Source organism: Panthera leo, chromosome A1 (genome assembly GCF_018350215.1).
Source record: "Panthera leo isolate Ple1 chromosome A1, P.leo_Ple1_pat1.1, whole genome shotgun sequence".
Lineage (NCBI taxonomy): Eukaryota > Metazoa > Chordata > Mammalia > Carnivora > Felidae > Panthera > Panthera leo.
In genome coordinates this window covers 139,060,991-139,086,214 of record NC_056679.1, presented here as the reverse complement: position 1 = coordinate 139,086,214, position 25,224 = coordinate 139,060,991, and the positions used below count along the sequence as shown (strand labels likewise).

At 37.6% G+C, this 25,224-nt stretch overlaps 3 protein-coding genes and 1 pseudogene across 18 annotated transcripts in view; 2 read left to right on the top strand and 2 right to left on the bottom strand.

Annotated features, from left to right (window-relative positions):
• Nucleotides 1–11,640, top strand: part of FAM169A (family with sequence similarity 169 member A) — a 93,705-nt gene extending 82,065 nt beyond the window's left edge. For all 9 annotated transcript variants that reach the window (XM_042941073.1, XM_042941088.1, XM_042941063.1 and 6 more), the window contains 3 exons: nt 2,487–2,643; nt 6,253–6,456; nt 7,589–11,640. In XM_042941073.1, coding sequence (XP_042797007.1) covers nt 2,487–2,643; nt 6,253–6,456; nt 7,589–8,137 — 910 coding nt within the window. In that variant the 3' untranslated portion in view covers nt 8,138–11,640. The remainder of the gene's footprint in view (nt 1–2,486; nt 2,644–6,252; nt 6,457–7,588) is intronic.
• Nucleotides 571–2,030, bottom strand: LOC122226548 (annotated as a pseudogene).
• Nucleotides 11,641–12,449: 809 nt separating the features above from the next.
• Nucleotides 12,450–20,128, bottom strand: NSA2 (NSA2 ribosome biogenesis factor). Its single transcript, XM_042941095.1, has 6 exons — nt 20,020–20,128; nt 18,352–18,539; nt 18,114–18,264; nt 16,422–16,601; nt 13,615–13,807; nt 12,450–12,737 (listed from the first exon to the last, which is right to left on the bottom strand). Exons 1-6 carry the CDS (start codon nt 20,020–20,022, stop codon nt 12,670–12,672), a joined length of 783 nt encoding a protein of 260 aa, XP_042797029.1. The 5' UTR covers nt 20,023–20,128; the 3' UTR covers nt 12,450–12,669.
• GFM2 (GTP dependent ribosome recycling factor mitochondrial 2) overlaps nt 19,247–25,224 on the top strand; it is a 78,932-nt gene continuing 72,954 nt past the window's right edge. For 6 of the 8 annotated variants that reach the window (XR_006203326.1, XR_006203324.1, XR_006203320.1 and 3 more), the window contains exon 1: nt 20,235–20,439. The gene's annotated coding sequence lies outside the window, so the exon portion shown is untranslated. Of the gene's footprint in view, nt 19,642–20,234; nt 20,440–25,224 lie in introns of those variants that run through there. The other 2 variants (XM_042941012.1, XM_042941002.1) reach the window with 2 other exon arrangements.

Here is a 25,224-nt window from a genome sequence, read left to right as displayed (position 1 = left end):
AAGTTCTTCTTTTTGTTATTTGGTTCATAACTATGTTCCTTCTGGAATATACTTGTAGTCTTGCTAAGGTTTATGTGTACACACGCTGGTCACAGCAAGCAGATAAAATGCCCTCATCACTTCACAGACTATTCTCTCCTGGAAAAAGAGAGGAAAGATTTTTTTCCCCCTGTTGCCTCCTGTTGCAGATGTCCGTGTTAATGAAGTCAGAGTGAGCATCAGTGCCTTTTGATGAGTGCGTAACAAGTTTCTGTTCGGTTGTATTTTTGGGGGGAGCCAAGAAAAAAGACAAGATTCTCCAGTTGCACAAATTGCATTGTTTGTGTTTCCAACATTAATAGGCAGAAACAGTAACACTTAAAATGTGCAGCAGAGGGTTTTTTTTGACTCAGAGGACCTGAATTCAGTTGGGCATGTCCTGTTAAGTTCATTTTGTTGTAGATAGTTTAAGATACGGTCATTTCTCAGCCCTTAATTCTCCAAGTCTAGATTTATAAATTAATAGTGTGAATCCTATTATGGAATTGGGGAAATAATGTCCACCTCAATTTAACTGATAGAGGATGCTTTTCACATCAAAAAAATGATCAAAAAGGCCGTCACATTCCAAAGCCAAAGAAAAAGAAAAATTAACAAGAATGCAAACATGATGCATAACGTACCACTGCTAAGACTGGCAACGGGAGCTTCTGTGATGTTGTCCTGTGAAGCAGCTTTCCATTTGCCCGGTTCCTCCTCCAGAGCCTAGTTTCTGTGCCATGCCACCTCTTGGAGGAGGTCCTCTTCCAACTTGGTCATGCATCATTCCACCACCCACTATTCCATGTGGACCACCAGGACCTCGATCATTGCACCTAATATCCCTGCGATCATAACCGCCACCTCTGGTTTCTTGCTCTCTTGCAGCTCTTGTTTTTTTTCTCTTCCACATTTAAACGTACTTCCCCTCAAAACAGAATTGGTTTTGCAATTACGATTCTCTGAACTGGTTCAGAGTCATCAAAACCCACAAAGTTTGGAAGCTTTCTCCCAAAACCCTTGGTATTGATGCGCAGTTCCACAGCGTTTACAAAACTCATGAAGAACTTTAAGTTCATTTTCATCAATATCATGTGGGAGGTTATCAACAGAAATTTGATGACTATGTGGATAGCAAATTATTCTACAGTTGTCAGATTCACTCTGTTCAGCATCTCTTCTGCCTGGTCTTGGTCCTCTAGGAGGGAGACCAGGGTTGTACCTCTAGAGTCGTTGTTCATGCACGCAACGTGGCTGAGACTGAACTTCTGGTTTAGCTTCAACTCGTGGCTTTGATGGTTCCTGTGGCAGAGACACAGGTTCAGCAAGGAGGAGGAGAAATAGACTTCTCCTCTAATTCTTCTAAGTTCTTCTCTTGCACTTGTGGCTTTAGTTCTTCAGTTTTTGTTTCAGATTCTGGCTCAAGTTCATGAGAGGACTCTTCCAAAGGCTCCTCTCTGCCATTAGCCACGGGCTGAGCTTCATAGTAACCGCTATCAGCATTTTCTTGTACAGGTTCTGGGGATGGTTGCCTTTCTTCTTGTTTCTCTTTTTACCTCATCTCCTGATCCTTCATTGAGTTCTGATTCAGAATCACCAAATAGTTCATCTGTATAACGAAACACATCATTGTGAACATAAACTTACTTGGAACAGATCCTTCAGAAGCCGGATCCAAGGTCTGTATAAACTTCCTCTCTGGCTGTCCTCTGTTAGATAGCCAACCCGTGACCTGGACGGCTGGCTACTCGATCTCAAGGTTGCATGAGCATCCACGTGATGAATTTTAGTATGATACTCACTGAAGTTCAGAGATAATACTTTGTGTTGTGTATCATTTTGGCCATAAGCAGCCTCCTGGGGTTTCTGCTAGCATGTACTCCAGCATGAACATAGGAAGAATTCCTTCCGTAAAACCTGCATAAATATTCTGGAGCTTTATGCTGCAAAGTATAATCCTACCTCACAAACTCCCACCCTATGAGCAGCAGACTGGGCTTCTCCGTAACCATTTCTTGGCTGCACCATGTCAAATGCTCCAACCAACAGTGGTGGCAGGTACGACGTGTGGAGGTCGACAGGAGAGTCGCCGAGGACCAGCTGCAGTGGATACTACTCACTAGCTGCCTCCTCTTTCCTACAGACCTGAAACCTCAGAAGCTGGAGAGCTGCGAGCTTGTTTCCCTTACAACTACTTCTTCCTGGGCCAAACTTTGCTTTTTATAAATGGGTAGAGAGTAAGAGAAGGATTTAGCTTACATGCTTGAGGAGATGGTGACGTTACCACTCAAACTGGAGAACAAGGTAGGAAAGAACCTAAGTTTGTAAGAAGAGGAGACTGCCTTTGGACCAGAAGTTGTTGACTGAACAACACTTAGTTGATTCTTTAAAGTGTTACTTGATTAACAGACTCCTGAAAGTTTATATTCATCCTTAATAAAACAAGTAAGAATTTTTTTCTTTTCTAGATTGGAGTCTACTGTACGCACATCAGAGAGCTCAGAAGAATTCCTGGAAGAAGAACCCGAACAAAGCGTGATTGAATTTGAGGACGAAAGTAGTGATAAGGATGCTCGGCCTGCACCAGAAACCCAGGCACGTCTGGAAAAGCAAGATGGTGAAAAGGTATGAGATCCTGCTTATCAAATAAAGTGAATGAAAGTAAACTAAATTTTAACTTTCTTAATCATATATCGTTAGAAAAATATGATGATACATTTTAGAGTGGTAGTAGAAATTGTATTTAATGCTAAAAAGCATCTACCTATACTAAACAAGGTCCAGTACTAGAGTTGGGAAGAGGATAAAGTTGCAAATATCATTTTGTATTTCAAAGTGAATTTTTAAAAGTTTGACTTACAACAAAGATAAAATAGAGGATGTTTAGGTAATAAGATGCCTCAGTATTTTTAAAATACAAAATTTGAGAAATTAAACATATTTAAGAAGTGACACAAATCATAGGACTGTAAGGTCTACCTTGTAGAACCAGTTACAGTGCCTTAAGGTCCACAGCCCTCAGTTGTACCTGTATTTTGGCTAGAAGGATAAGATTCATCATCAAAACCAAAAATTATAGATAGATATATACGTATATATATATGTGTATATATATAGTATCTATATGTGTGTATATATTTATATATATATATATACATACATATACATATATATATGTGTGTGTATATATTTATATATTTTGACTATAATTTATTACATATTCCTGGATAAATAACTTCATTTTTTTAAACATGAGAAAACTTTATCTGGCCTGATTTCTATAGTTCCTCAAGTGTTTATCCTTATCTTTTTGATTCTTCCGTTTCTTCCTGTTCTTGTTTTTTTCTTTCTTTCTTTTTTTTTTTTTTAAGTTTTATTTATTTTGAGAGAAACAGAGACTGTGCGAGTGGGGTAGGAACAGAGAGAGAGGGAGACAGAATCCCAAGCAGACTCCCCGCTGTCTGCACAGAGCCTGACGTGAGACCCAAACCCCCAAAACCATGAGATCATGATCTGAGCCAAAACCAAAAGTCGGACACTTAACCGACTGAGACACCCAGGCACCCCCTTTTCTTTTTTTTCAGTATTTTCAACTTTTGGTTCTCTAGAGATTCCTTATTTCTTCTTTCATACATGCTTAAGTTTCTTTACAAATCTTTTACCTGTTTGCCAAGTCTAGCCAGCACCTTAATAAGTGAAACTACATTACCATTTTTATTTTTATTTTAATTTAAAAATACTTATTTTTGAGAGAAATATAGTGTGAGCAGGGAGAGGCAGAGAGAGAGGGAGACACAATCTGAAGCAGGCTCCAGGCTCTGAGCTTGTCAGCACAGAGCCCGATGCGGGGCTCCAACTTAGCAGCCTTGAGATCATGACCTGAGCCTAAGTTGGACACTCAACCAACTTAGCCACCCAGGCACCCCCACCAATTTTATTTTCTTAACTTACTCCACTTTAGCTCCTGCCTCCTCTATTTCATGAAACTATATTTTTATTTTTTATTAAAAAAAAAAAGTTTATTTGAGAGAGATTGATTGGGGGAGGGATAGAGAGGAGGAGATAGTGAATACCAAGCAGGCTCTGTGCGGGGCTTGGAGCACAATGCAAAGCCCAGTGCGGGGCTTGAACCCACGAACTGTAAGATCATGACCTGAGCTGAAATCAGTTGCTTAACCAACTTAGCCACCCAGGAGCCCCAGTGAAACTTTGTTTTTATTTTTTTTTATTTTTTTTATTTTTTTTTTTTTTGAAACTTTGTTTTTAAATGACATTTTCTTCTTGTGTTGTAGGACATTTGGACAGTAAAGCACATGTTTAAAAAGGGGATTTATGCACATCCAGACGTTTATGAGAATATATATTTGTGGTCTTGTTCTCTTAAAAACTTAACGATTAGGGGCGCCTGGGTGGCTCACTTGGTTGAGCTTCCAACTCTTGATTTCAGCACAGGTCATATAATCCCAGGATGATGGAATCAAGCGCCATGTTGGGCTCTGTGCTGAGCATGGAGCCTGCTTGGGATTCTCTCGCTCTTGTTCTCTGCCCCTCCCCCCACTCGTGATTGCTCTCACTCTCTTTCTCTTAAAAAAAAAATATCCTTAAGATTATACTGTACGTACTTCATGTAACCAGTTTCATTTGTCCAGCAATACACTGTGCACACATAGTCTTGTAGGTCACCAGTGACACTTAGTGACTTTCTGTACCTAGATCGATTACTGTGACTTCTTCAATATTCTCTAGTCCCGTGTAATGTAGGCCTTATAACACTACTGTATTTTGGTTTCTTGGTTTTTCCTATCTCTGAAGTTTTGTTTTGCTTTATTTATTACTTAGCTATTCTGCTTCCTTTTTTCCCCTTTATTTGTGGACATTCTGGAAGATTCAGTTCTTGACTTGTTGCTCTTTGGTTCATGTTCTCTCCTTTGAAAATGCATCCAATCCAGTGGTTGAACTCTCATCTCTGTGGGGATGACTAGTAACTCTAGACTTTGAATATTGATTCAGACTGTAATGCTTCAATATTGCTTGTCTCCTGAATATTTTTATGTAGACAGATGTCTTTTATCTTCTTAAATTCAACATAATCTTTATCCTTTCTTATTATTTCTGTATTGGGCCTTTTTTCCTGTAATTTTTTTTTTTATCTTCCATTCTGTTCCCAAACCGAAAACTTGAGGGACAGATTTCTCTCTTCTGCTGCTTCTCACTTTTAGTTACCAACATTCTGTTTTTTTTTAAGCGTTTGCTATGTTTTTCTCATTTTTTTCTTTCAACATTTTTTCCTATCTTAGTTGATCATTTTATGAACTTTATTGTAAATACCTTCTGTGTGCAGTCTATTTTCCATATATTGTCTGGTCAGATAAAATTTTTCTAAGTCCTGATTTCAGTATCCCTATGATTGTAGGGATCCTACATAATTCAGACAGATCTATTTCTGAACACTTGAGTGCATCAGCTTTCTAAGTTTTAAAATGGTAATCAAACGTCCTGTATTAGAATCTCACTAAGATTCATTAGAACTACTAAACATTACATAGAAATATTTTGTGTTGATAAACATTGGAAGAATTTCATAATTGGAGGGCTTGTGTCATCAGCTCACTGATATTTCCGTATTTAATGTGATGTAAGGAGCAGGATTGTTCAAAAAGTGAGCCAGAGTTGACTGGAAAGTTGACTGGAAAATGAACTCAGATCGAGGACTATTTTCTTCCAGCAAGAAGCTGTGTCCAAACTGAGCTTCCTCCAAGACTGGCAGTGCTTTCTCCCCTTGGTAGGGTAAACCGTAACTTCCCACAGGCCCCAAAGATGTCAAGTGCTGACCAAGTGTTGTGTAAAGAGCTGGCATCAGCTCTAGTCTCTGGTGCCTTTTTACTGAAAAGGTGCCCATCAGGCTGGCCCTATAAAAAGGAAGAACAAGAAGGGAACAGGGTTTCTTCACTGCATCTCAGACCTGCGCTGTGTCTGCATAGCATCCTGGTCTGTCTGCTGTCTCCATGAGAACAGGGGGAGTTTGGGTTACTTGTGCATTTTTACCGACCCTGCCTGAGAAGTTTGTCTTTTCCTCAGACTAATTCCTTAACTCATGTCCTATAATGTGGTAAAACTTTATCTTGAGTCCTGGTGCATGACAGGTGGAGACTGGGAACGGACTCTCCTTGCATGACAAATAATAAGTTACCTTAAAATTGTATCCTGACTTACTTTTTCCCCCCATTCATGTAGGAATCTGAATTGGAGCCTCTGAATGGTGAGATAATGGATGATACTCTGAAGGCCTCACTTACGACTGAAGAGGAGGACTCCGCTAGTGAAGTTTTAGATGAAGAAACAAAATTGCAGTCTTTTAATTCCAGTGAAGACTCTGCAACTCTTGTTCCAGTGGTGGCAGAATCTTCAAAACCTCCTGAGACTGTTGCACAGGATAAGGTAAGAGGGAGATAATTTCTTACAGTCCACCTGTTCCAGTGTTGGTGACGTGGAAGGGGCATTGCAGTGGATATATTTTCCTCCACTTAATATATATAGTCCTTCAGGAAAATTAATTATATATTATCACACTACATTAGGTATTTTAAAATAATGCAATCCGTAACGTTCCATAAATTCTAATCTTTGTAACCTTATTCATACATATGTGACTTACGTTAACAAAATGAATTTTTTATTTTATATTTTACTTATTTTAAGTAAATTTATTTTGAGAGAGAGAGAATGAGCAGAGTAGGGGCAGAGGGAGAGGGAGAAAGAATCCCAAGCGGGCTCTGTGCTGTCAGAGCAGTCCCGACATGGGACTCATTCTCAGGAACTAAACCGTGAGATCGTGACCGGAGTCGAAATCAAGAGTCGGACACTTAACCAACTGAGGCACCCAGGTGCCCTGAAATGAGTTTTGTTTGTAGATTTAGAGAAATGCTTAGAAAAACAGATAAAACATAGTTTACCAAATACTCGAATACCTGTTGCTTACGTAGTCTATGACCAACAGTCTATGACCATAGTCTATGACCATTTTAACACGTTTTAACTGGGGAGAGAGATTAGATGAGTGGGGAAAACCTGATGGAATATTTTAAAAGGAGTTTCATTTTTACTTTTGAATGTTCCACTTTAAGGCTGAACAACTATTGTATGGCATTATTTTATTAGTGTTTCACTATATAAATGAATAAAATTTCCATTGCCCTTCCCTTTCATCTAGTGAAGTCATAGTCAAACTTAGTGGGATGGCCCAGTGTCACACTCCAGAGGACTCTTGCTTGTGGCTCAAGTAAGAGCAAGACACCAAGAAGTTTTAGTTCATTGATGGTTTTAAAGAAACTTCATAGGAAGTTTAAAATGTCCGAAGTACCTTTATTATGTCTTTAAAGGAGGAGTCAAATGATCACATCAGTTTTGAAAAAATTGACTTGTGTTCAGAGTATGCACACCTGATTAATGAAAGTGACTGAGTACTGAATTCTTTAAAATGCAGTTCATTGTCACTGAATATTAGTGTCTGAGAATAATTTATGTAAGAACTGTACTGCAAAGGTTTGTTCACCAGGTGTTTTATTTTTAGACCTCACATATAACTGACTCAGAAATGTTGCTAGACGAAGGCCCATCTGATGAAAAAGGGCACACTGAAGAGAAACTACCACTAGTTTCCAGAAAGAAAGCCCATTTTGGGAGTTCAGACAATGTTGGTACTGTCCCAAATGAAGAACGATCTGACAGTGGTTTTCCAAACTCTGTGATAGCTGAATTTTCTGAGGAGTCCATCTCTGAAAATTTATCGCCCAATACTACTTCTTCATTGGAAGACCAGGGTGAGGAGGGGGTACCTGAGCCCCAAGAAACATCTACAGCTCTTCCCCAGAGTTCTTTGATAGAGGTTGAACTTGAAGATGTGCCATTTGCACAGAACGCGGGACAGAAGAACCAGTCAGAGGAACAGTCTGAAGCATCTTCGGAGCAACTGGATCAGTTTACACAGTCAGCAGAGAAAACTGTGGATAGCAGCTCAGAGGAGATAGAGGTGGAGGTGCCTGTGGTCGACAGGCGGAATTTAAGAAGGAAGGCCAAAGGGCATAAAGGACCTGCTAAGAAGAAAGCGAAGCTGACATGAGTCAAGAAGAAATGCAGATGCTAGAACCCTCTTCTTTGTAACATAATTGTTGTTTTTAAAATATGGTAATAAATGGCATGGGGCACAGGGCAAAAATTCTAAAATTTTACTTTGAACTTATTTATGATGCCAGTTTTCCCTCCCCCTTAGGACCTAGGAGTCACCATTCTTTTTAATTTTTCAGGCTGTTTGGTGTAAGTACAATTTTTTATTTTTATTAACCATGTTTCGATTTGGGGAAACCAGATCATACTATATTTTCTTTAACAATTGGGACACCTGACCGTTAGTATTTCAGAAAATATAAATTAAGCTGAAAGTAGTAGGCTTTCCATTACTTGTAAGGATCACAGAAATCTTTTATACTATGGATTTTAATAGTAAACTTGGTGAAGGTTCCGGAAGTTTTATCTTAAAAAATCAAAACTAATCATTTTTTAAAATGTAGGCATGTCAAAAATGTCAGTACGTGAAAATATACTTCAACTAAATGACAGCACAAATACAGAAGTTTATGGTGAAGGGTTTATGAAGGTGGTATTTTGGCCTCCTGATTCGTAGCTGTGTAGATGCTGTTTCCTCCTTTGACTTGTGTCTGAGGAAAGGTACAAAATGTTTCCAATTCCATCTTTACAACATCTTATACTAACAATACTGCTAGGGACTCAACTTCGGCATGTCGGCACTCATGATTATATACATTTCATTTGAAGCTGGGGACTATACTTTTGTCCTCATCCAATTAACATGTATACTTCAGAAGTGTGAGAACCCTTCCTAAGGCTTCTCCTTGATTCTGCCACTGCCTTTACTCTAGAGTTGTATATTCTCCTCAGCTTTTGTCCACTTCCGTAACTCAAGAGAGTGATTCCTACCAAAAGGTCTGCCTGCCTGCCAGCTTATATCCTTGGCATCCACACCTGGGTAGATTTGGACCCCACCACCTTAGATCCAGATGACAAGAATAAATCTGCCTAGGGAGCTACAGTTAAAAGCTTATATCAGATTGGAGGCTTTGGGTGTTGCTCTGGTCTTGCTCACTCTTAAATTTGTTCTTGAGGACAGGTTACAAGCTAGCCTGTATATATACATTGTTACTGTAGCAAAGGCTTTTGCCTAGGAAAATTAAAAAAAAAAATTCTCATTAAGTATTAGGTGTGCTCAGATTTGCGCTTCTTGTGGAGAATGCTTTGAGACCATTTAGATTGTTTTTAAAACAGAATTGGTCTTTACATGGAAAAAAACAAAACGTTAAGTCTTTCTGCCGTTATCTGAGGTGCTAAGGATTGATGTTGAATGCTTTATCCTAGTCTATGGTCAGGTGAGGTCATTAAATTTTATTTTGAGATACTGATATTTTAGATCTAATAAGCTAATTGTTTAAGCAGGTAAAATGACAGTAAATTTTGAATGCTTGTATCCCCTACATTTTCCTTTGTTACTGGTCAGAGGCAAGCCAGATGACTTTACTCCAGATGAAAAATTAAAGCACTTTGGCCATTTGTTTTCTAAACAAATGCTGATTAGTCGAAAAAATAAGTATGACTGGTACTAGTACTAGTGTATCTATCATGTTGATGCCGTTTTATAGATTTTGTGAGAAACTTTACTACCACAATTAGGGAAATAAAGATAGGAAGATTTAGTAAATTCTTAACCTTTCCATTTTTAATTTCTTACAATAGATTTAAAAACCTAACACTTAGATATTTTACTTTTTTACTTGGACTATTCATTATTCTCGGGTATAGTTTAAGAAATTTGAGCTGACAACTCTTGATAGGTGAATATATAGTTGCTGAGTTTACAACATAATCAGTTATTCGTGTGTAAGTGAGGACTAACAGTATACACTCACCTTGTTAAACTTGTTTGGTTTATTCTTAAACAGTAAGAGCATTTTCAGCAACTGCAGAACTTTTTGCTTAGCATACCAGAAAACTTTTGATACATATTATCTCTGACAGAGAATGTTATTTTGGGGGTTTGTAGATGGTAGAGAAAGTGAGGTCACGTAGAAAAACCTTACTGTCATGGTAACATGTTCGTGTCCAGTAAATGAGTTCTGTACTCAGTGAGTATAGAATTGATAACAAAATTTGTCCTCAATAAGGAATCTGAATAAAACGAATCAGATACCTAGTTTTTGCCAAGGCATTGGAAAAACTTCAGAATTAGAGAGGACTGAAATCTGATTTCAGCCAGCCAGTCTAGTTGTTGAGTGTCTAGTCACATGCTATAGTCCTTTGTGGACTGCTTTTTTCTGTTTAGAAGTTTTATTTCTGGAAAAGATTTCACTTCAGTTTGTGTAAATACTTATATATTTCCTTATGTAATATAAAACATATATATTAGCAAAATTTTAGTTCTGCTTTCAAGTTTAAATTCTCCAGTTGCTAGACATCACAGAAATATATTTAAGAATTTATTATAAAGCTCCTCTACAACTTTTAAAGGTGAGAGGATCTATTATGATTTTTTATAAAATCAAATAGCATGACAGAATGTCAGTCTTCTACTTAAAATGTCTATATTCATGGTGTTTCCATTCACTGCAGAATGAACATGGCAAGGTAACAATTACTGGTGATCAATGGTTCACTTTTAGCTGACCACCAGGACACTACCTAAAATTGTTTCAGTGACTTTAGAAAATTATCTTGAAGGTTTATGATTACATCAAACTGAGTCTTAACGTAGTATCTGAATACCTGCTATTAAGTACTGCTTTACCGTTAGGGATTACCTTCTAAGGTTTGGTCACACCAGCAAACTGATACAGATCTTAATGTAAATAAAGAATTTATACTAACATTACCCATCTGTGTAATAGCATTTTAGAAATTTCTGCCTTGTATGTCCACTAGTGGCTAATCTGATGTTAGGGTGTTAGCCAGTCTTTCATGAGTGTTATTAGTTACAAATGTTAGGCTTCTGTTGGTATATTTAATATCAAGCTTTCTTTGTACATGATAGTTAATTTGCTTATTTGGGGTTCTAAAAGATAAGCGGACCTTAGTTCTGTAGTATTGTGCTTACCTTTAACCTTTTTTTCCCCCCACCTTCCAAAACATAGTCATTCACACATTCCCCATTTCTATTAGTGGCAAAAATCAGTCGTTAAAATCTTAATTGTTAAGAAAAGTTCAGCTTCTGTCATCCTAAAGTAATTGTATCATACTGGATAGTCATTCCCAAGGAAATAGGCTTTCTTTTCCTAAGTGTGTATGTGTTCTAAAACTTCTATGTTTACAGTATTTAGGAAAGATGTTACGTTATTTAGAAGAGCAAGTCTTACTGAGGTACTCATGTTTGTTTTCTTGGTAGTTTTTTTTGTTTTGTTTTTTAAGTTTTAATAGTAGTATGTTTTGTGATCGTTTCCTGGCCTGTGTTTTGATAACTGAATTTGTTTAGACATAAAATAATTTTGTTAAAGGCACAATTAATCACATTGGTTGTACTTTCAAGACAGACTTTAAAAATAAACAATTTAAAACCATTAACGTGATTATAGATTAATGTGCTATTACACCTTAAAAGCTCAGAGCTACAAACATTCACATCACAAGAGCACTTTGACTAAGTTACAAAACCTGAAACATTATCTTTTTTATATTATTCAAGTTAACTGCAAACAAATTGCTCATAAAGAGCATCAGTGCAGTGTTTTTAAAACTTTTACCTGGAATTACTTACATTTTTAACCCTGTTAAATATATGAAAGTATAAACATTTTAGTGTATTTTTTTCCATATATTTTGAGTAGAAAATACAGTTCCTAGTAGATAGAAGTATACATGACTGAGAGGAAGAAAAAATGTGTAAAATACAAAACTAGAGGTGAAAAGATTTTTCTGAACTCTATTTACTGTAGTGTGCCTTCTCTCCTGTACTTTAAATACCTTATAAACAAAGGTTACCAGGGGTTAACACTACCTTTCTTAGGATTAATGAAGAAAAAAGACTTCAGGTAAGGTCTCAGAAATGACAGTTTCCTAACATAGGCTTTAGTTTTAAGTGTGCACGAACCTTTATGATAAAAGGTGTTTTCAACTATATTAATTTTTCCAGTAACAAAAAATCTGCATTGCTGAGTATCCACTTCTTAATGCAGATACAGACCAAGATACTTCTACAATTGCTTTTTTAAATCTTTTTTAAATGTATTTTTAAATCTTTATTTTGAGAGAGAGAGAGAGAGGGAGAGGGGCAGAGAAAAGACATAGGATCCCAAGCAGGCTCTGCACTGTCAGCACAGAGTGCTGAGTAAGCTACCCAGCTCCTCTATAATTGCTTTGTAAAACATTATTCAGATTTATGAACGCCTAAATGCTCAACAGACTAAAAAATAAAGACCAATTTGTAAATAAGCCTATTTTAATGTTTCTTACAATAGAATAAATAGTTCTCTTGAAGGCTGCAGATATGTAAGGCTGTTGGGCAGTATTTGGAGAACCACCACAGAAACGGTGTCTTCTTAACGGGTGAGTAGTCTTCAGTAATTGTCAAGAGTTACTTGTCTGAAAGTGCTGTCAAACCAGCAAGACTGCATTTATGCATCCATCGTTTTCAGGATTGTTGGTAACCTGGGCATATTTTCCTGAAGAAAACAACGTGGGAAAAAGGAGAGATTTAGCTAATAAAAATTAACTTTGCCCAAAATATTTCTAATGGACACTTTTAAGAAAGAAAAAAATAAACGATAGTAGGATCAATGAGATTTTACAAAATCACTCAAAATCAAACAAGTTCTGGAGGCAATTTTTACATACTGTTGTTACACTTCTACAAATAGTAGTCAGCTCCATTCTGTTAGTACGTTGTATTAACAAGCCCTTGTGGATTTACCTGAGCATTGTTGCTTTTCCACACACTTTTCTTACTAGAAAATGCAGTAAGTTTTCATTAAGTTTCAAGTTAATCTAGCAACCAATTTTAAAACTGATGTCTGCCAATATGAAGTAAGAGTTAATGACTCATATAAAGACTCAATCAAGAAGTCAGAGTGTACTCTTCAATTTTGAAGAACATTAAAGGTTACCTGGACACTAAAAGCAGAAAACCAAGAAAACGAGGCATGGCGTCTTTCTGTTTTTTAATTATTATTGAAATAGTGTGGCTATGTGTTTGATGTAGGTCTCCCTTCCCCCATTCCTGGGGGAATTGTAATTCCTTCCAATATGTTACTTATAATTGTAACTTTCCATCTGCTTCTTTCATAGTTTCTCTTAAAACAGCCATAAATCTAAAAATCTAGTACACTTTATAAACTGATATCAATAATCCAAACTAAAAAGAATCACATTCATAACTATTGTGTCTACAGAAGTATTTTTCATAAGTTTAAGTCTGATTTACATCATTTTTACTTATCCAGCAATTCTGCATTAAAATTTGCTTACATACTTCCTACCAACTTAAAAATTTCAATTTTAGGGTTATAATAGCAGCAGCCCCATATTCACAACTTTACTTACCCCAAATAACCTTGCCTCCTTGTGTCACAAGGCCCAACTCACTCACGTTCACTTCAATGACAGTACCTTTGGTAATAACACCCAAAGACGTATATAGTGGGGATGAGGGATTCTTTTTTACACCAAGTATTGGCAGGCAAAAGGTGGCTTTCAATTCAGGATGTGTTACATGGGCCTTTTTGAAACGTAAGCCCTAATAAGTCAAACACAAAAACGTTACGAGTCTAAAATGTTAACGATGAGCAATCATCTGCTTTTCCAATGGTCTTCCCCAACAAAAATCCTCATGGATTGAACAATGTCAAATCTTAAGGCATCAATTAAATATTTATAAATTCTACAGACTACAAACCTGATAAATACATGGGGGAAAAACTCCAAACACATACTCCTGGAGTTGTTACCATGGAGCTTTACCTAGCATCATACTCAGATTTTCCTCTGTAGTTACGTACATTTACTGAGAACTTGCTATATGCCAGGCACTGTGCTGAAGTGTACAAATGGCTCATTTAAGCATTATAACCTTACAACTCCCATTTTTTTTTTTTTAATTTTTTTTTTTGACGTTTATTTATTTTTGAGATAGAGACAGAGCATGAATGGGGGAGGGTCAGAGAGAGGGAGACACAGAATCCGAAACAGGCTCCAGGCTCTGAGCTGTCAGCACAGAGCCTGACGCGGGGCTCGAACTCACAGACCGCGAGATCATGACCTGAGCTGAAGTCGGCCGCCCAACCGACTGAGCCACCCAGGCGCCCCTTTTTTTTTTTTTTTTCAATAACATAAGGATTGACATGTGAGATGACTTGTTCCCCAGGTTAAATGGCATGTCTCTATATACCTTAGCTATTTTACATGATGAAAAAGGTGGGGTGGACTGTCAGCTTTTCATTGATGGTAATACTGGTCAAAGACTGGAGAAAGCCCAGACATCTTTTACAGAGACCACAGTCACTCAGTCACCTAGATATGGCCTCTTGGGGTGTAGCACTTCAGAAGCCACAACACTCTGCAGTCTCTTAAATTTGATTTTTCCACGTATGGGGTAAGGGTACATCAAGTACTTAGTAATGGACTCTTTAATGAAGCTTGTAATAAACTTACACAGTTGGGAATGCCCTTTGACTAATGCACCATAAGAGACTTACTTACCTGTCAAGCTACAGAAAGCCTAGAACAACATGACCAGTATATTCTCTCCCTACAGAACTGATAAAGTTACCAAACTAGATTTAAGAGATTATGAATATGAAATCAAAATAAGAGGCATCCATGATACAATCCAGGGACGGGTCAAGGTTTTCTGTAAAGGGATAGTGAACATTTTAGGTTTTGCAGGCCATATGGTCTCTCCTGCAACTACTCAAAAGTCTTCAGGAAAACACAGCCATAGACATTATGTAAATGAAAGGGCACAGCTGTGTTTCGACAGAAATTTACAGAAACAGACTGTTTGACAACATTTTAATCTGTTAAAAATTATTCAGGTTGAGAAACGGGAACACTGCCAACCTTCCTCTGATTGTTTTTCTAAGCAGGTTAGATATCCAGTGGGGAGAGTAATTTAGTCTGTTTAAAGGGATTTTGCAAAAATACACAGCTGACCCACAAAAACAGGTTTGAATTGCACAAGTCCACTTACATGAAGACTTTTTTTTGATATTTATTTTTCCTTAATGATATTAACATTTTTTTTTTTCTTTAAGTAGCCTTCATGCCTAGCGCAGAGTCCAACGTGGGGCTTGAACTCAACCCTGAGATCAAGACCTGAGCTGTGATCAAGAGTCAGATGCATAATTGACTGAACCACCCAAGTGCCCCTTTTTTTCTGGTGCCCCTTTTTCTTTAGCTTTAAGAATACAGTTGGGGCGCCTGGGTGGCGCAGTCGGTTAAGCGTCCGACTTCAGCCAGGTCACGATCTCGCGGTCCGTGAGTTCGAGCCCCGCGTCAGGCTCTGGGTTGATGGCTCCGAGCCTGGAGCCTGTTTCCGATTCTGTGTCTCCCTCTCTCTCTGCCCCTCCCCCGTTCATGCTCTGTCTCTCTCTGTCCCAAAAATAAATAAAAAACGTTGAAAAAAAAAAATTAAAAAAAAAAAAAAAAAAATACAGTATATGATACACTTAACATACAAAATATGTGTTAATCGACAGTTGATGCCATCAGTAAGGCTTCCAGCAACAGTCTATTAGTTTAGTTTTTGAGGAGTCAAAAGTTATATGTGGATTTTCAGCTGTGCAGGTGGTGGGCATCCCTAACCCAAGTTGTTCAAGGGTCAACCATATGTTCAATTACATCTTGGGAAAGGGGACGAGACTGGTTTTGACCATTGGTGTCAAAGGAAATTAAAGTCCCACTCTTATATTAAATTCTTTTTCCAGTGATTACATACTGTTTTCAAAAGCATTAATTGCCCTAATAAATAGGATTTGCTTCTTGAAAAAAACTGTCCCTACTGAAGTTTTTGAACTGTTCTTAAATATAACAAGTGTCAGGTATATAGATTACTTGCTGAATGAGTAAAATGACTTCATGTGGAAAATGAAGATTCTAATATGCCATTTATTTAAAAATCAGGATCCACTGACACTGTAATGAAAACTACTTTTCATCTCGTTTCTTATGAAGACAAGATTCTTGACAGTACAGGAAAATTCCTAAGCCATCCCTGTCAATAACTTAAAATAGCAAAAACAGCCTAAAAAATGTCTTTCAATCTCTTTTCATATCAATTTCAGGAAATTCTACTTTACCCAATTTAACACAGCAACCAATATTTAGTCCATCCCACTCTTCAAGGGACTTACCATTGGCCTAATGAATCTTTCATATTTAGGTGGTTTTCGAGTAAAGCCATCTCCAACAAAGCAGACTTTTGTAACCATCCTCTTCCATGCTTTCTTCTTTCTCTTTCCTGTTCGAATAACTTTTAATACTTCTGTTTCTCCCTGGGCACGAACTTTGGGCAAAGGGACTTCCCATTTTCCCTAAAAACAGACCATCATTTAAATTTGTTAGTAAACGGCAATGAGAATGAAAAATCAAATTTTTTTCCTAAACCAACAAGATTTTGGCTCAACTGTTTCTAGAGGTCTGTACTGTCTCCTCACAAGCCCCGAATTAATTGGAACTAAGGAAGTTTCATATTATGAACACATTAAATAAAATGGTTTGCTTAAGCTAAAAATCTTAATGGCTTGTTATGGATGAAAAATGCCACCTGTAATAAGGCAGTGACTTCTTGAAACTATATGTGCTGACTACCAAATAGTTCATATGTAAAATTAGAAGACTGTTTCCACCTCTTAATATATCTATTTTTACCTCAAGTGAACGGTTAGATTTTATTACTAGTAAGGCAAAATCATCACCACATACTTTGAACCTCCCTAGAATGCAAATTGTTTGAAAAAAGTGAAAGGCAGTATGAAGAATCTGACTTTGGGGCATCTGGGTGGCTCAGTCAATTAAATGTCCAACTCTTGGTTTTGGCTTAGGTCATGATCTCACATGATCTCTGTGCTGACAGTGAGGAGGCTGCTTGGGATTCTCTGTCTCTGCCCCTCCCCTGCTCTCTCTCAAAATAAACACTGGAAAATAAGTATTTAGTAACTTTTAAAAAAATACTAAAAATTTTTGTTGACTTATTACTAACACATAGGTTCTAGAAGCAGTTCTACCATTTCATAGATCTGTGAGCATGAAGAATGATTTACAACCTCCTGGACTTCAGTCTTTTTATTTGTAAAATGAGTAGAGGTTAAGTAGATAACCTCTAAAGTTTGTTTTGGTGCTCAAGTTATACCATTCTAAATGTAGATTCTTACACACCAAAAAACTGTGGTTTTTAAAATCAAATTTGGAGACTGAAAATTCTTTAAATATAGATACCACATATTCTGTCGCTACCTAGATTTCTGTCAATTTATCCACATTGACATCCAACATTTTATAGGTGTTTAAAAACAGTACCTATATCTTTTCCTGTTTTTAGCAGAATTTAACCTAATTTGACACAAGCGCAATTCAGTAATGTTTTTAAAAATTCTGAATTTTTATTTAAGTCAAATCAATTAGAGGGTTTTTCACTATTCTACTTCTGAACAAATTTTAGCACAGCAGGGCAGCAAAAAAACAGCAGTCGTATCTTTCTCTGCAAGAGCACAACACTAGGAGGTGTCAAATGTAGGAAGTTGTTAAAACTCTGAATTTGAGATGCACTGCTAACTTTTTAAGTACTTTTTTTTACACTAAAGATGTGTGGTATTCTAATACATTTTTAAAAAGCTGTTAAACACTAACGTGTTCTGGTGATGAGAAAGTAAATATTTTATTAAATAATACAAAATGAAATTTACAAAGACTTTGATACCTGAATAATGGGAATAGTAGCTGGATTTCATGTATCCAATTAAACTGAAGGAAAAAAACTAAGATTAAATTTAAGTAATTCTCTCCTGAACAAAAAAGAAATAAATGCTTCAATTTTCATTACTTACTGCTTTCTCTTTTCGTTTTTGTTTAATCATATTGGAAAGTACTTTAGCTCGGGACTGTCCCTCCCTGTCCAGCAGATACGCAGGTATTGCTCCTTGTGGAGTCTTTTCATCATTCTTTTGCTTGGTGTTTCTCTTTTCATGCATCTTGATACTATCAAGAAAGAAAAAGATTCAAGATTATCCATTTTAAAACCTATTACTAAAAAGACATTAACTTGTTAAAGAAATGATCACTTACGTCTTTTTCATTTGTATTTTCTCAGCATGGCGCTGTTTATGGTAGAGCTTAGCTTTCAGACCAATCATCTTTTTTGCCTTCTTTGAACGTTCATGAGCCTCTCGACCTTCCTTCTTTCTCTTTTTCTCATGGTAATCCAAACGATAGCCATAGCGCTTCCGGTGTAACTCAATATATTCGTTTTGTGGCTGTAACAATGCAAGAAACATTGATTTTAAAAATTAATGACAGAATTATGTTAAAAAACTTTCTGAGCACCATATGAAGTATAGAAGGCCTTATGTCATCCAAATGTTCACTTGGTTAAGTAACTCTTGTGCTATTAAGCCTAGTCAAGTGAGTTAAAAAATGTTTGATCCTGGATGATATAAGGCATCAGGATTCACATCTGTAATAATCTCAGTGAAAGTTTCTGTTCATTGAAAGGAACTTCCAAAATCCACTGGCCCCACAAAAAGGATGACCTGATTCCAGGATCTCTCTCTCTTTTTTTTTTTTTTTCTTAACATCAGTAATCTGGTTTTTCGATATCGTCATCATTATCCTTTTTATTTAAAAAATTAATAAGTTAGTTTTATTTACATACAATTTACATATAATGAAATGTGCCCTTTTAAGGTGCAGGTGTACAGTTTTAAGTTTTAACAAACTATAACAGTTTTGTAACCACCACAATCAGAGTAAGAGAGTCTTTCCATTACCTCAGAAAACTTCCTTGTATATCTTTGAAAGCAATCCTTTTTTCCACCTCCAATCTGTGTGTAGTATATTACTCTAGTTTTGCCTTTTGCAGAGCATAGAAACTTACATATTAACAATTTGTAGCCTTTTGCGTGTAGCTTTTCACTTAAGGCTTTTGAGATCCCCCACGTTGTTACATTCATCAGTACCTCAATTCTTGTTACTGCCTTGAGTCCCATGTACGGATATACTGACCAGCTGATGGGTATTTGGGTTGTTCCCAGTTTTTAGCGAATTAACACGCGCCCATAAGTCTTTTGTGTGGTCATATGCCAAACTGCTTTCAAAAGTGGTTGTACTCTTTTGCTGTCACCAGCAACGCCTCGGATCCCCTTTTGCTTTTTAAGGGGCAGTTTTATTTTACATGGCCACTTTTATTTTAAACATGTGGCCACAGTCCATTTGTATTTTAAGACTGCAAAAATAAAATAATGACGCAGTCAACTCCAGCACAGAGAATAATGCCGAGTGACAGTCAACCAGGTACTACGTATCAGCTGCGGTGTTTTCAACCGCTATCACATAAACGTTGCGGCAACCACCAGGAAGGTACGTGGGAATACACCTTTGCAGAGAAACACTAAAGATTCAGTAGAAAGAGGGCAGGTGTGGCAGATCTGTGCTGTATGCCTGGCTCCGTTTCCTCAGCAATAAAACGAGGCGGCAGAGGGATTAAGATCTGTCTATAGCACAAGGATATCCCTAGGCTCTGGCACTGACGACACACAACACGTGGCGAAGCCGGCAATTTAACAGACTCTGTGTCCCCCAAACAAGTTTTTTTTCACTCAACCGAGCCCACCCTTCCCTTCAGCAGTACCTCCCTTCCGCCTACCACCCCTCACCCCAGGGCCCCCGCCCCAGGGCCCCTGCCTTCCACCAGCTCTGTAGCCCTACGACCCGAGCGCCCGAAACTACCCCCCTCACCATGGTGACAGCCGCAGAGCCGCCGGGTGCAGTTGCCGGGGCGCAAAGAAGCTCTCAATTTTCGGGTCTCACAGACCCGCGAGTTCACTCCACGCACCCCGACGGGAAAGAGTTCTAAAAAGACCGAGTGCCGAGAAAGCGCGACACATCAGTTCCGAACCTGGGGTTTTGACGTTTAGATAGAAGGGCGGAAGTTGCCGACCGGAGGCATTTGGGTGGTGCACCGCCGGAAGTGGTGGAGTGCGGCGGCCGGAGGACGTGGGTGAGGAAGCTCGAAGTTCCTTTCTGGTGGTACTAGGGCTTTCGCCGAAGTATTGTATCGTGACGGTGAGGCCTTTGCGGACTTCGGCGCGGTCTGCACCGGCGACTCTCAGCACCTGGCGGGAAAAAGCCGACCTCCGGTATGCACTCCAGTGCCAGGTGGGTCGAGGACCGCGCGGTGCGACTCCCGCGTGCCTATGACCCTGCCCCCTTGGCCACCGTGCCGCCTTGTGCGATACAACAGCCAGCCAAGGAGGGGGAGGAAAGGATTCCCCACCCCACCCCACCCCCGCCCCGAGGGCCTTCATCCTCCCCCTCAATCTCAGTGTATGGATTCGAGGCAGTTTTTCATGGCTGTATCTTCTAATGTGATTTATTTTCTTTAAAACCCTAATTCTGACATTTGTGCATTTTCAGGTGCAATACATTACGTAATCTTTCTTCCTAGAATACACTTCCCCCAGGTATTGCTTCACACACTTGAGTTTTTTGCTTAAATGTCATTTATTTTTGTTTTGTTTTTTAATTTATTTTATTTTACTTTATTTTTTAAATTTACATCCAAGTTAGCATATAGTGCAACAGTGATTTCAGGAGTAGACTCCTTAGTGCCCCTTACCCATTTAGCCCATCCCCTTCCCGCAGCCCCTCCAGGAACCCTCTGTTTGTTCTCCATATTTAAGAGTCTCTTCTGTTTTGTCACCCTCCCTGTTTTTATATTATTTTCGCTTCCCTTCCCTTGTGTTTATCTGTTCTGTCTTAAAGTCCTCATATGATTGAAATCATATATTTGTCTCTCTGACTAATTTCGCTTAGCATAATACCCTCCAGTTCCATCCACATAGTTGCAAATGGCAAGATTTCATTCTTTTTGATTGCCAAGTGATACTCCATTGTATGTATGTATGTGTGTGTGTATGTGTATATATGTGTATGTATGTATATATATGTGTATATACATATATATATATATATATATATATATATATATATATATGTATATACACCACGTCTTCATTCGTCCATCGATAGACATTTGGGCTCTTTCCATACTTTGGCTATTGTTGATAGTGCTGCTGTAAACATTGGAGTGCATGTGTCCTTTCAAAACAGCACACCTGTATCCCTTGGATAAATGCCTAGTAGTGCTATTGCTGGGTCCTGCGGTAGTTCTGTTTTTAGTTTTTTGAGGAACCTCCATACTGTTTTCCAGAGTGGCTGCACCAGCTTGCATTGCCACCAACAATGCAAAAGAGATCCTCTTTCTCCGCATCCTCGCCAACATCTGTTGTTGCCTGAGTTAATGGTAGCCATTCTGACAGGTGTAAGGTGGTATCTCATTGTGGTGTTGATTTGTATTGCCCTGATGATGACTGATGTTGAGCATTTTTTCATGTGTTGGTTGGTCATCTGGATGTCTTCCTTGGAGAAGTGTCTATTCATGTCTTTTGCCCATTTCTTCACTGGATTATTTGTTTTTTGGGTGTTGAGTTTGATAAGTTCTTTACAGATTTTGGATACTAACCGTTTATCTGATATGTCGTTTGCAAATGTCTTCTCTCAGCTTAAATGTCATTTAAATGTCACTTGAGTAAGTGACCTTGGTTACAGTTACTGCCCAATTTTTCTTTCCTAATTCTCTGTAGCACGTATTACCATATGAGATGCTATGTATTTTATTTATTCCCTTTGTCTATTTCCACCAAAAAAGATAGAGACAGTATGAGCCTAAGGATGTCTTTTGTACACTAATTTTATTTTATTTTATTTTATTTTATTTTATTTTATTTTATTTTATTGTATTAATTTTTTTTAAATATATGAAATTTATTGTCAAATTTGTTTCCATACAACACCCAGTGCTCATCCCAAAAGATGCCCTCTTCAGTACCCATCACCCCCCCTCCCCTCCCTTCCCTTCCCCCCCCCATCAGCCCTCAGTTTGTTCTCATTTTTTAAGAGTCTCTTATGCTTTGGTTCTCTCCCACTCTAACCTCTCTCTTTTTTTTTTTTTTTTTCCTTCCCCTCCCCCATGGGTTCCTGTTAAGTTTCTCAGGATCCACATAAGAGTGAAACCATATGGTATCTGTCTTTCTCTGTATGGCTTATTTCACTTAGCATCACACTCTCCAGTTCCATCCACATTGCTACAAAGGGCCATATTTCGTTCTTTCTCATTGCCACGTAGTACTCCATTGTGTATATAAACCACAATTTCTTTATCCATTCATCATTTGATGGACATTTAGGCTCTTTCCATAATTTGGCTATTGTTGAGAGTGCTGCTATAAACATTGGGGTACAAGTGCCCCTATGCATCAGAAATTTTAATCCCTTTACTTAGAAGGCAGTGGTAGATACAACAACAGTAAATTCTTGTTGAATAAATGAACTTAATTCTCATACTGATCCCGTAGTGTTATAGATGGAAAGATAGGCTCAGAGATTTTAACTGATATATTACAGATCACAGAATTGGGACTCCAGCAAGTCCTCTAAACTAGTAGGATCTTTGCACCACAAGGGAAGGGTCCACTTGAAGTTTGTATTATAATTAGAAGTTTATGAAAAGTTTTTAAAAGACTTTCATTGCATTGTAACATACACGCAGAAAAATGCATACTATAGACATATGCTTCAGTGAGTTTTCAGACTCTGACCACACCCTGTAATTCACACCTGAATCAAGAAATTATATTAGCCTGCACCTTAGAAGTCCTCCTCATGCCTCTTTCCAGTCACTGGACTCCCAAGTAGAAGAACTATCCAGACTTGTAGCAGAATGGATTAGCTTTGCCCATTTTATACTTTACATAATAGGAATCATACAGTATGAACCCTTTTGTGTTGGTTTTGTTTGGTTAACATTGTGAAATTTATCCTTATTGTTTCCTGTTGTAGTTCTTTCAGCTTATGGAAACTTTTAGTACGTTTAAGTTGTGAGATCATCAGTATGTTTTTTCATTTCTGATTGTCAAAGCCACTCATGCACTCTTTGCCTTTTGAATTAAGAACAGAAAATAAATGAAGTTCTAAAGGTTAAGCAGTTGTCACATTTTGATTTGTGTAAAATAGAGGAGGCAAAGTGGTTGGCTATGTTGTTTATCATTTGTTTTTATTTTCAGCTGTGATTGCAGGTTAAAAATGGTTGCTTAAGCAGATTAATGTCAGCAAAACTCTTTTAGAAAAACTTACTTCCTATATATATGGTAGTAGCCAAATTGGCTATCATCACTTCTTTTTACCTATTAAAGTCTATAGTAGCTATCTGTTGTTTGCATGCTGGCAGTTAGAAGCATAAAAGTGCATTCTTCTGATCTGGATGAAACTTTAGGTAGAATTTTATTGATATAGATGAGATTATAAGTGAAACGTCCGGAGGTTGTGAAAGCTGATTTATAAATTGATTGTGTGTGGTTAAAAAAGTCAAGCTTCTTTACATTAAAGAATAGGTATGGTAAGACCTTTGTAAAAATTGCCATGAATGAAATAGTTACTACTGTGACATGCATGAGACAGAATAGAATTTTTAAAGCTAACCTTTTTCTTGAGGTTGGGGATCATGTGTTACTTACTTTTTTTATTTCTGATAACCAACTCCCTGTGTTGCTGCAGTAAATGTAGATGAACCGGGGAATTGTGAAGTGCTTTATCAGTCCAGTTGATATAAATTTAAGAGTATCTTTACCTGAGCTTTTTTTTTTTCCTTTAGCGAGTAAAAGTTAATTGGGCAAACTTTTTTCTTGAATGAAGTTAAAGTCTAGAACTGATTTTTAAAATTTAGATAAAATGTACCTCACTTTAGATGATTTGTTTTAGAACTTCTGCTAGAAATAAATAAAAACGAGTGTTTAGATTGATAGCATGAGATGACCTAGTCAACATAAAGAGAAAAAGCAAAGATATTAGGGGTTGACATTAATCAATAATAAACATATTGGGCTAATTCATACTTGATATTTTTCTAAAAAACATTGAATATGACACAAATCTGAAATGAAGTTTCTAATTGAGGAGAAATTACTAAGTACAGTGACAAATATCATCTGCAAACAGACCATTTGAACTTGATGCTGTAGCATCTTTTTTCATATATTACTTGATTCTTAGCAACATCATCTTCATTTTGCTTGCATACTGATGTATTTTGTGGTTGTTCTTTAGTGGTCCATGATTTCTGTTTTTGTATATTAAGTTTTACAGGCATGATTCTCTACTGATGTTTTAAAAAACAAACCATGAGTTCTTTGTATTTGTTCATAGTGTAACTTGTTGCTAGTAATGTAGAATGGGTAGTTCCCCTTTTTTCCCTTTATTATTGCTTTTGTACCATCAGGTGTTAAAACATTTAGTGAGTTCTTTATTCTCCAAGGCCTAAGGAGGTCTGGGCCTTATAGAATAACTCACTTTATAGCACCAGTAGTAGGCATCCATTTTCGTTGAAGATCATTGATCCACAGGGAAGAAGAAAATCACTGGAGGGCCCTAATCAACTTAATAAATCAAAAAGTATAGCATTTTGCTGGGCAGTGTTAGTGGAAGATCCTTCCTTTTGGAGAGCTCACAGTAGTGGAGATAGCTTATAAATATTTTATATGTCGTGAGTAAATATAAGTTCTGAGTGTTATAAAAACATAAAGAAGGTGGTATTAAAACTTCCTAGGAAATTAGGAAAAGGTTCCAAGCTGGGACTTGAAGATTGAATGGAAATTTACCAGGTGTGGGGTCTTGGGGATTCTAGGACTGCTTTCAGGCTGTGGCGACATTACATACAAAGATGCCATAGCATGGTGTTCCTGGGGAATTTTGGCTACAGCTCCCTGGTTTAGAGTAGGGAATAGGAGAGTACAAGTCATGAAGGTAGTTTGGGACAGGTTTTGTTGTATTAAGAACCTTTAAATGTTTTGAGTAGGGAAGTGACAAGAGGATGTTGTTTATTTGAAG

What these genes read in the sequence shown, in the direction of transcription:
- NSA2 (XM_042941095.1), bottom strand. An exon ending in AAAATACAAATGAAAAAGAC is followed by an intron (nt 18,265 to 18,351) that starts GTAAGTGATCAT and finishes CTTTCTTGATAG; the next exon opens with TATCAAGATGCATGAAAAGA. An exon ending in AAAAACGAAAAGAGAAAGCA is followed by an intron (nt 16,602 to 18,113) that starts GTAAGTAATGAA and finishes GTCTGTTTTTAG; the next exon opens with GGAAAATGGGAAGTCCCTTT.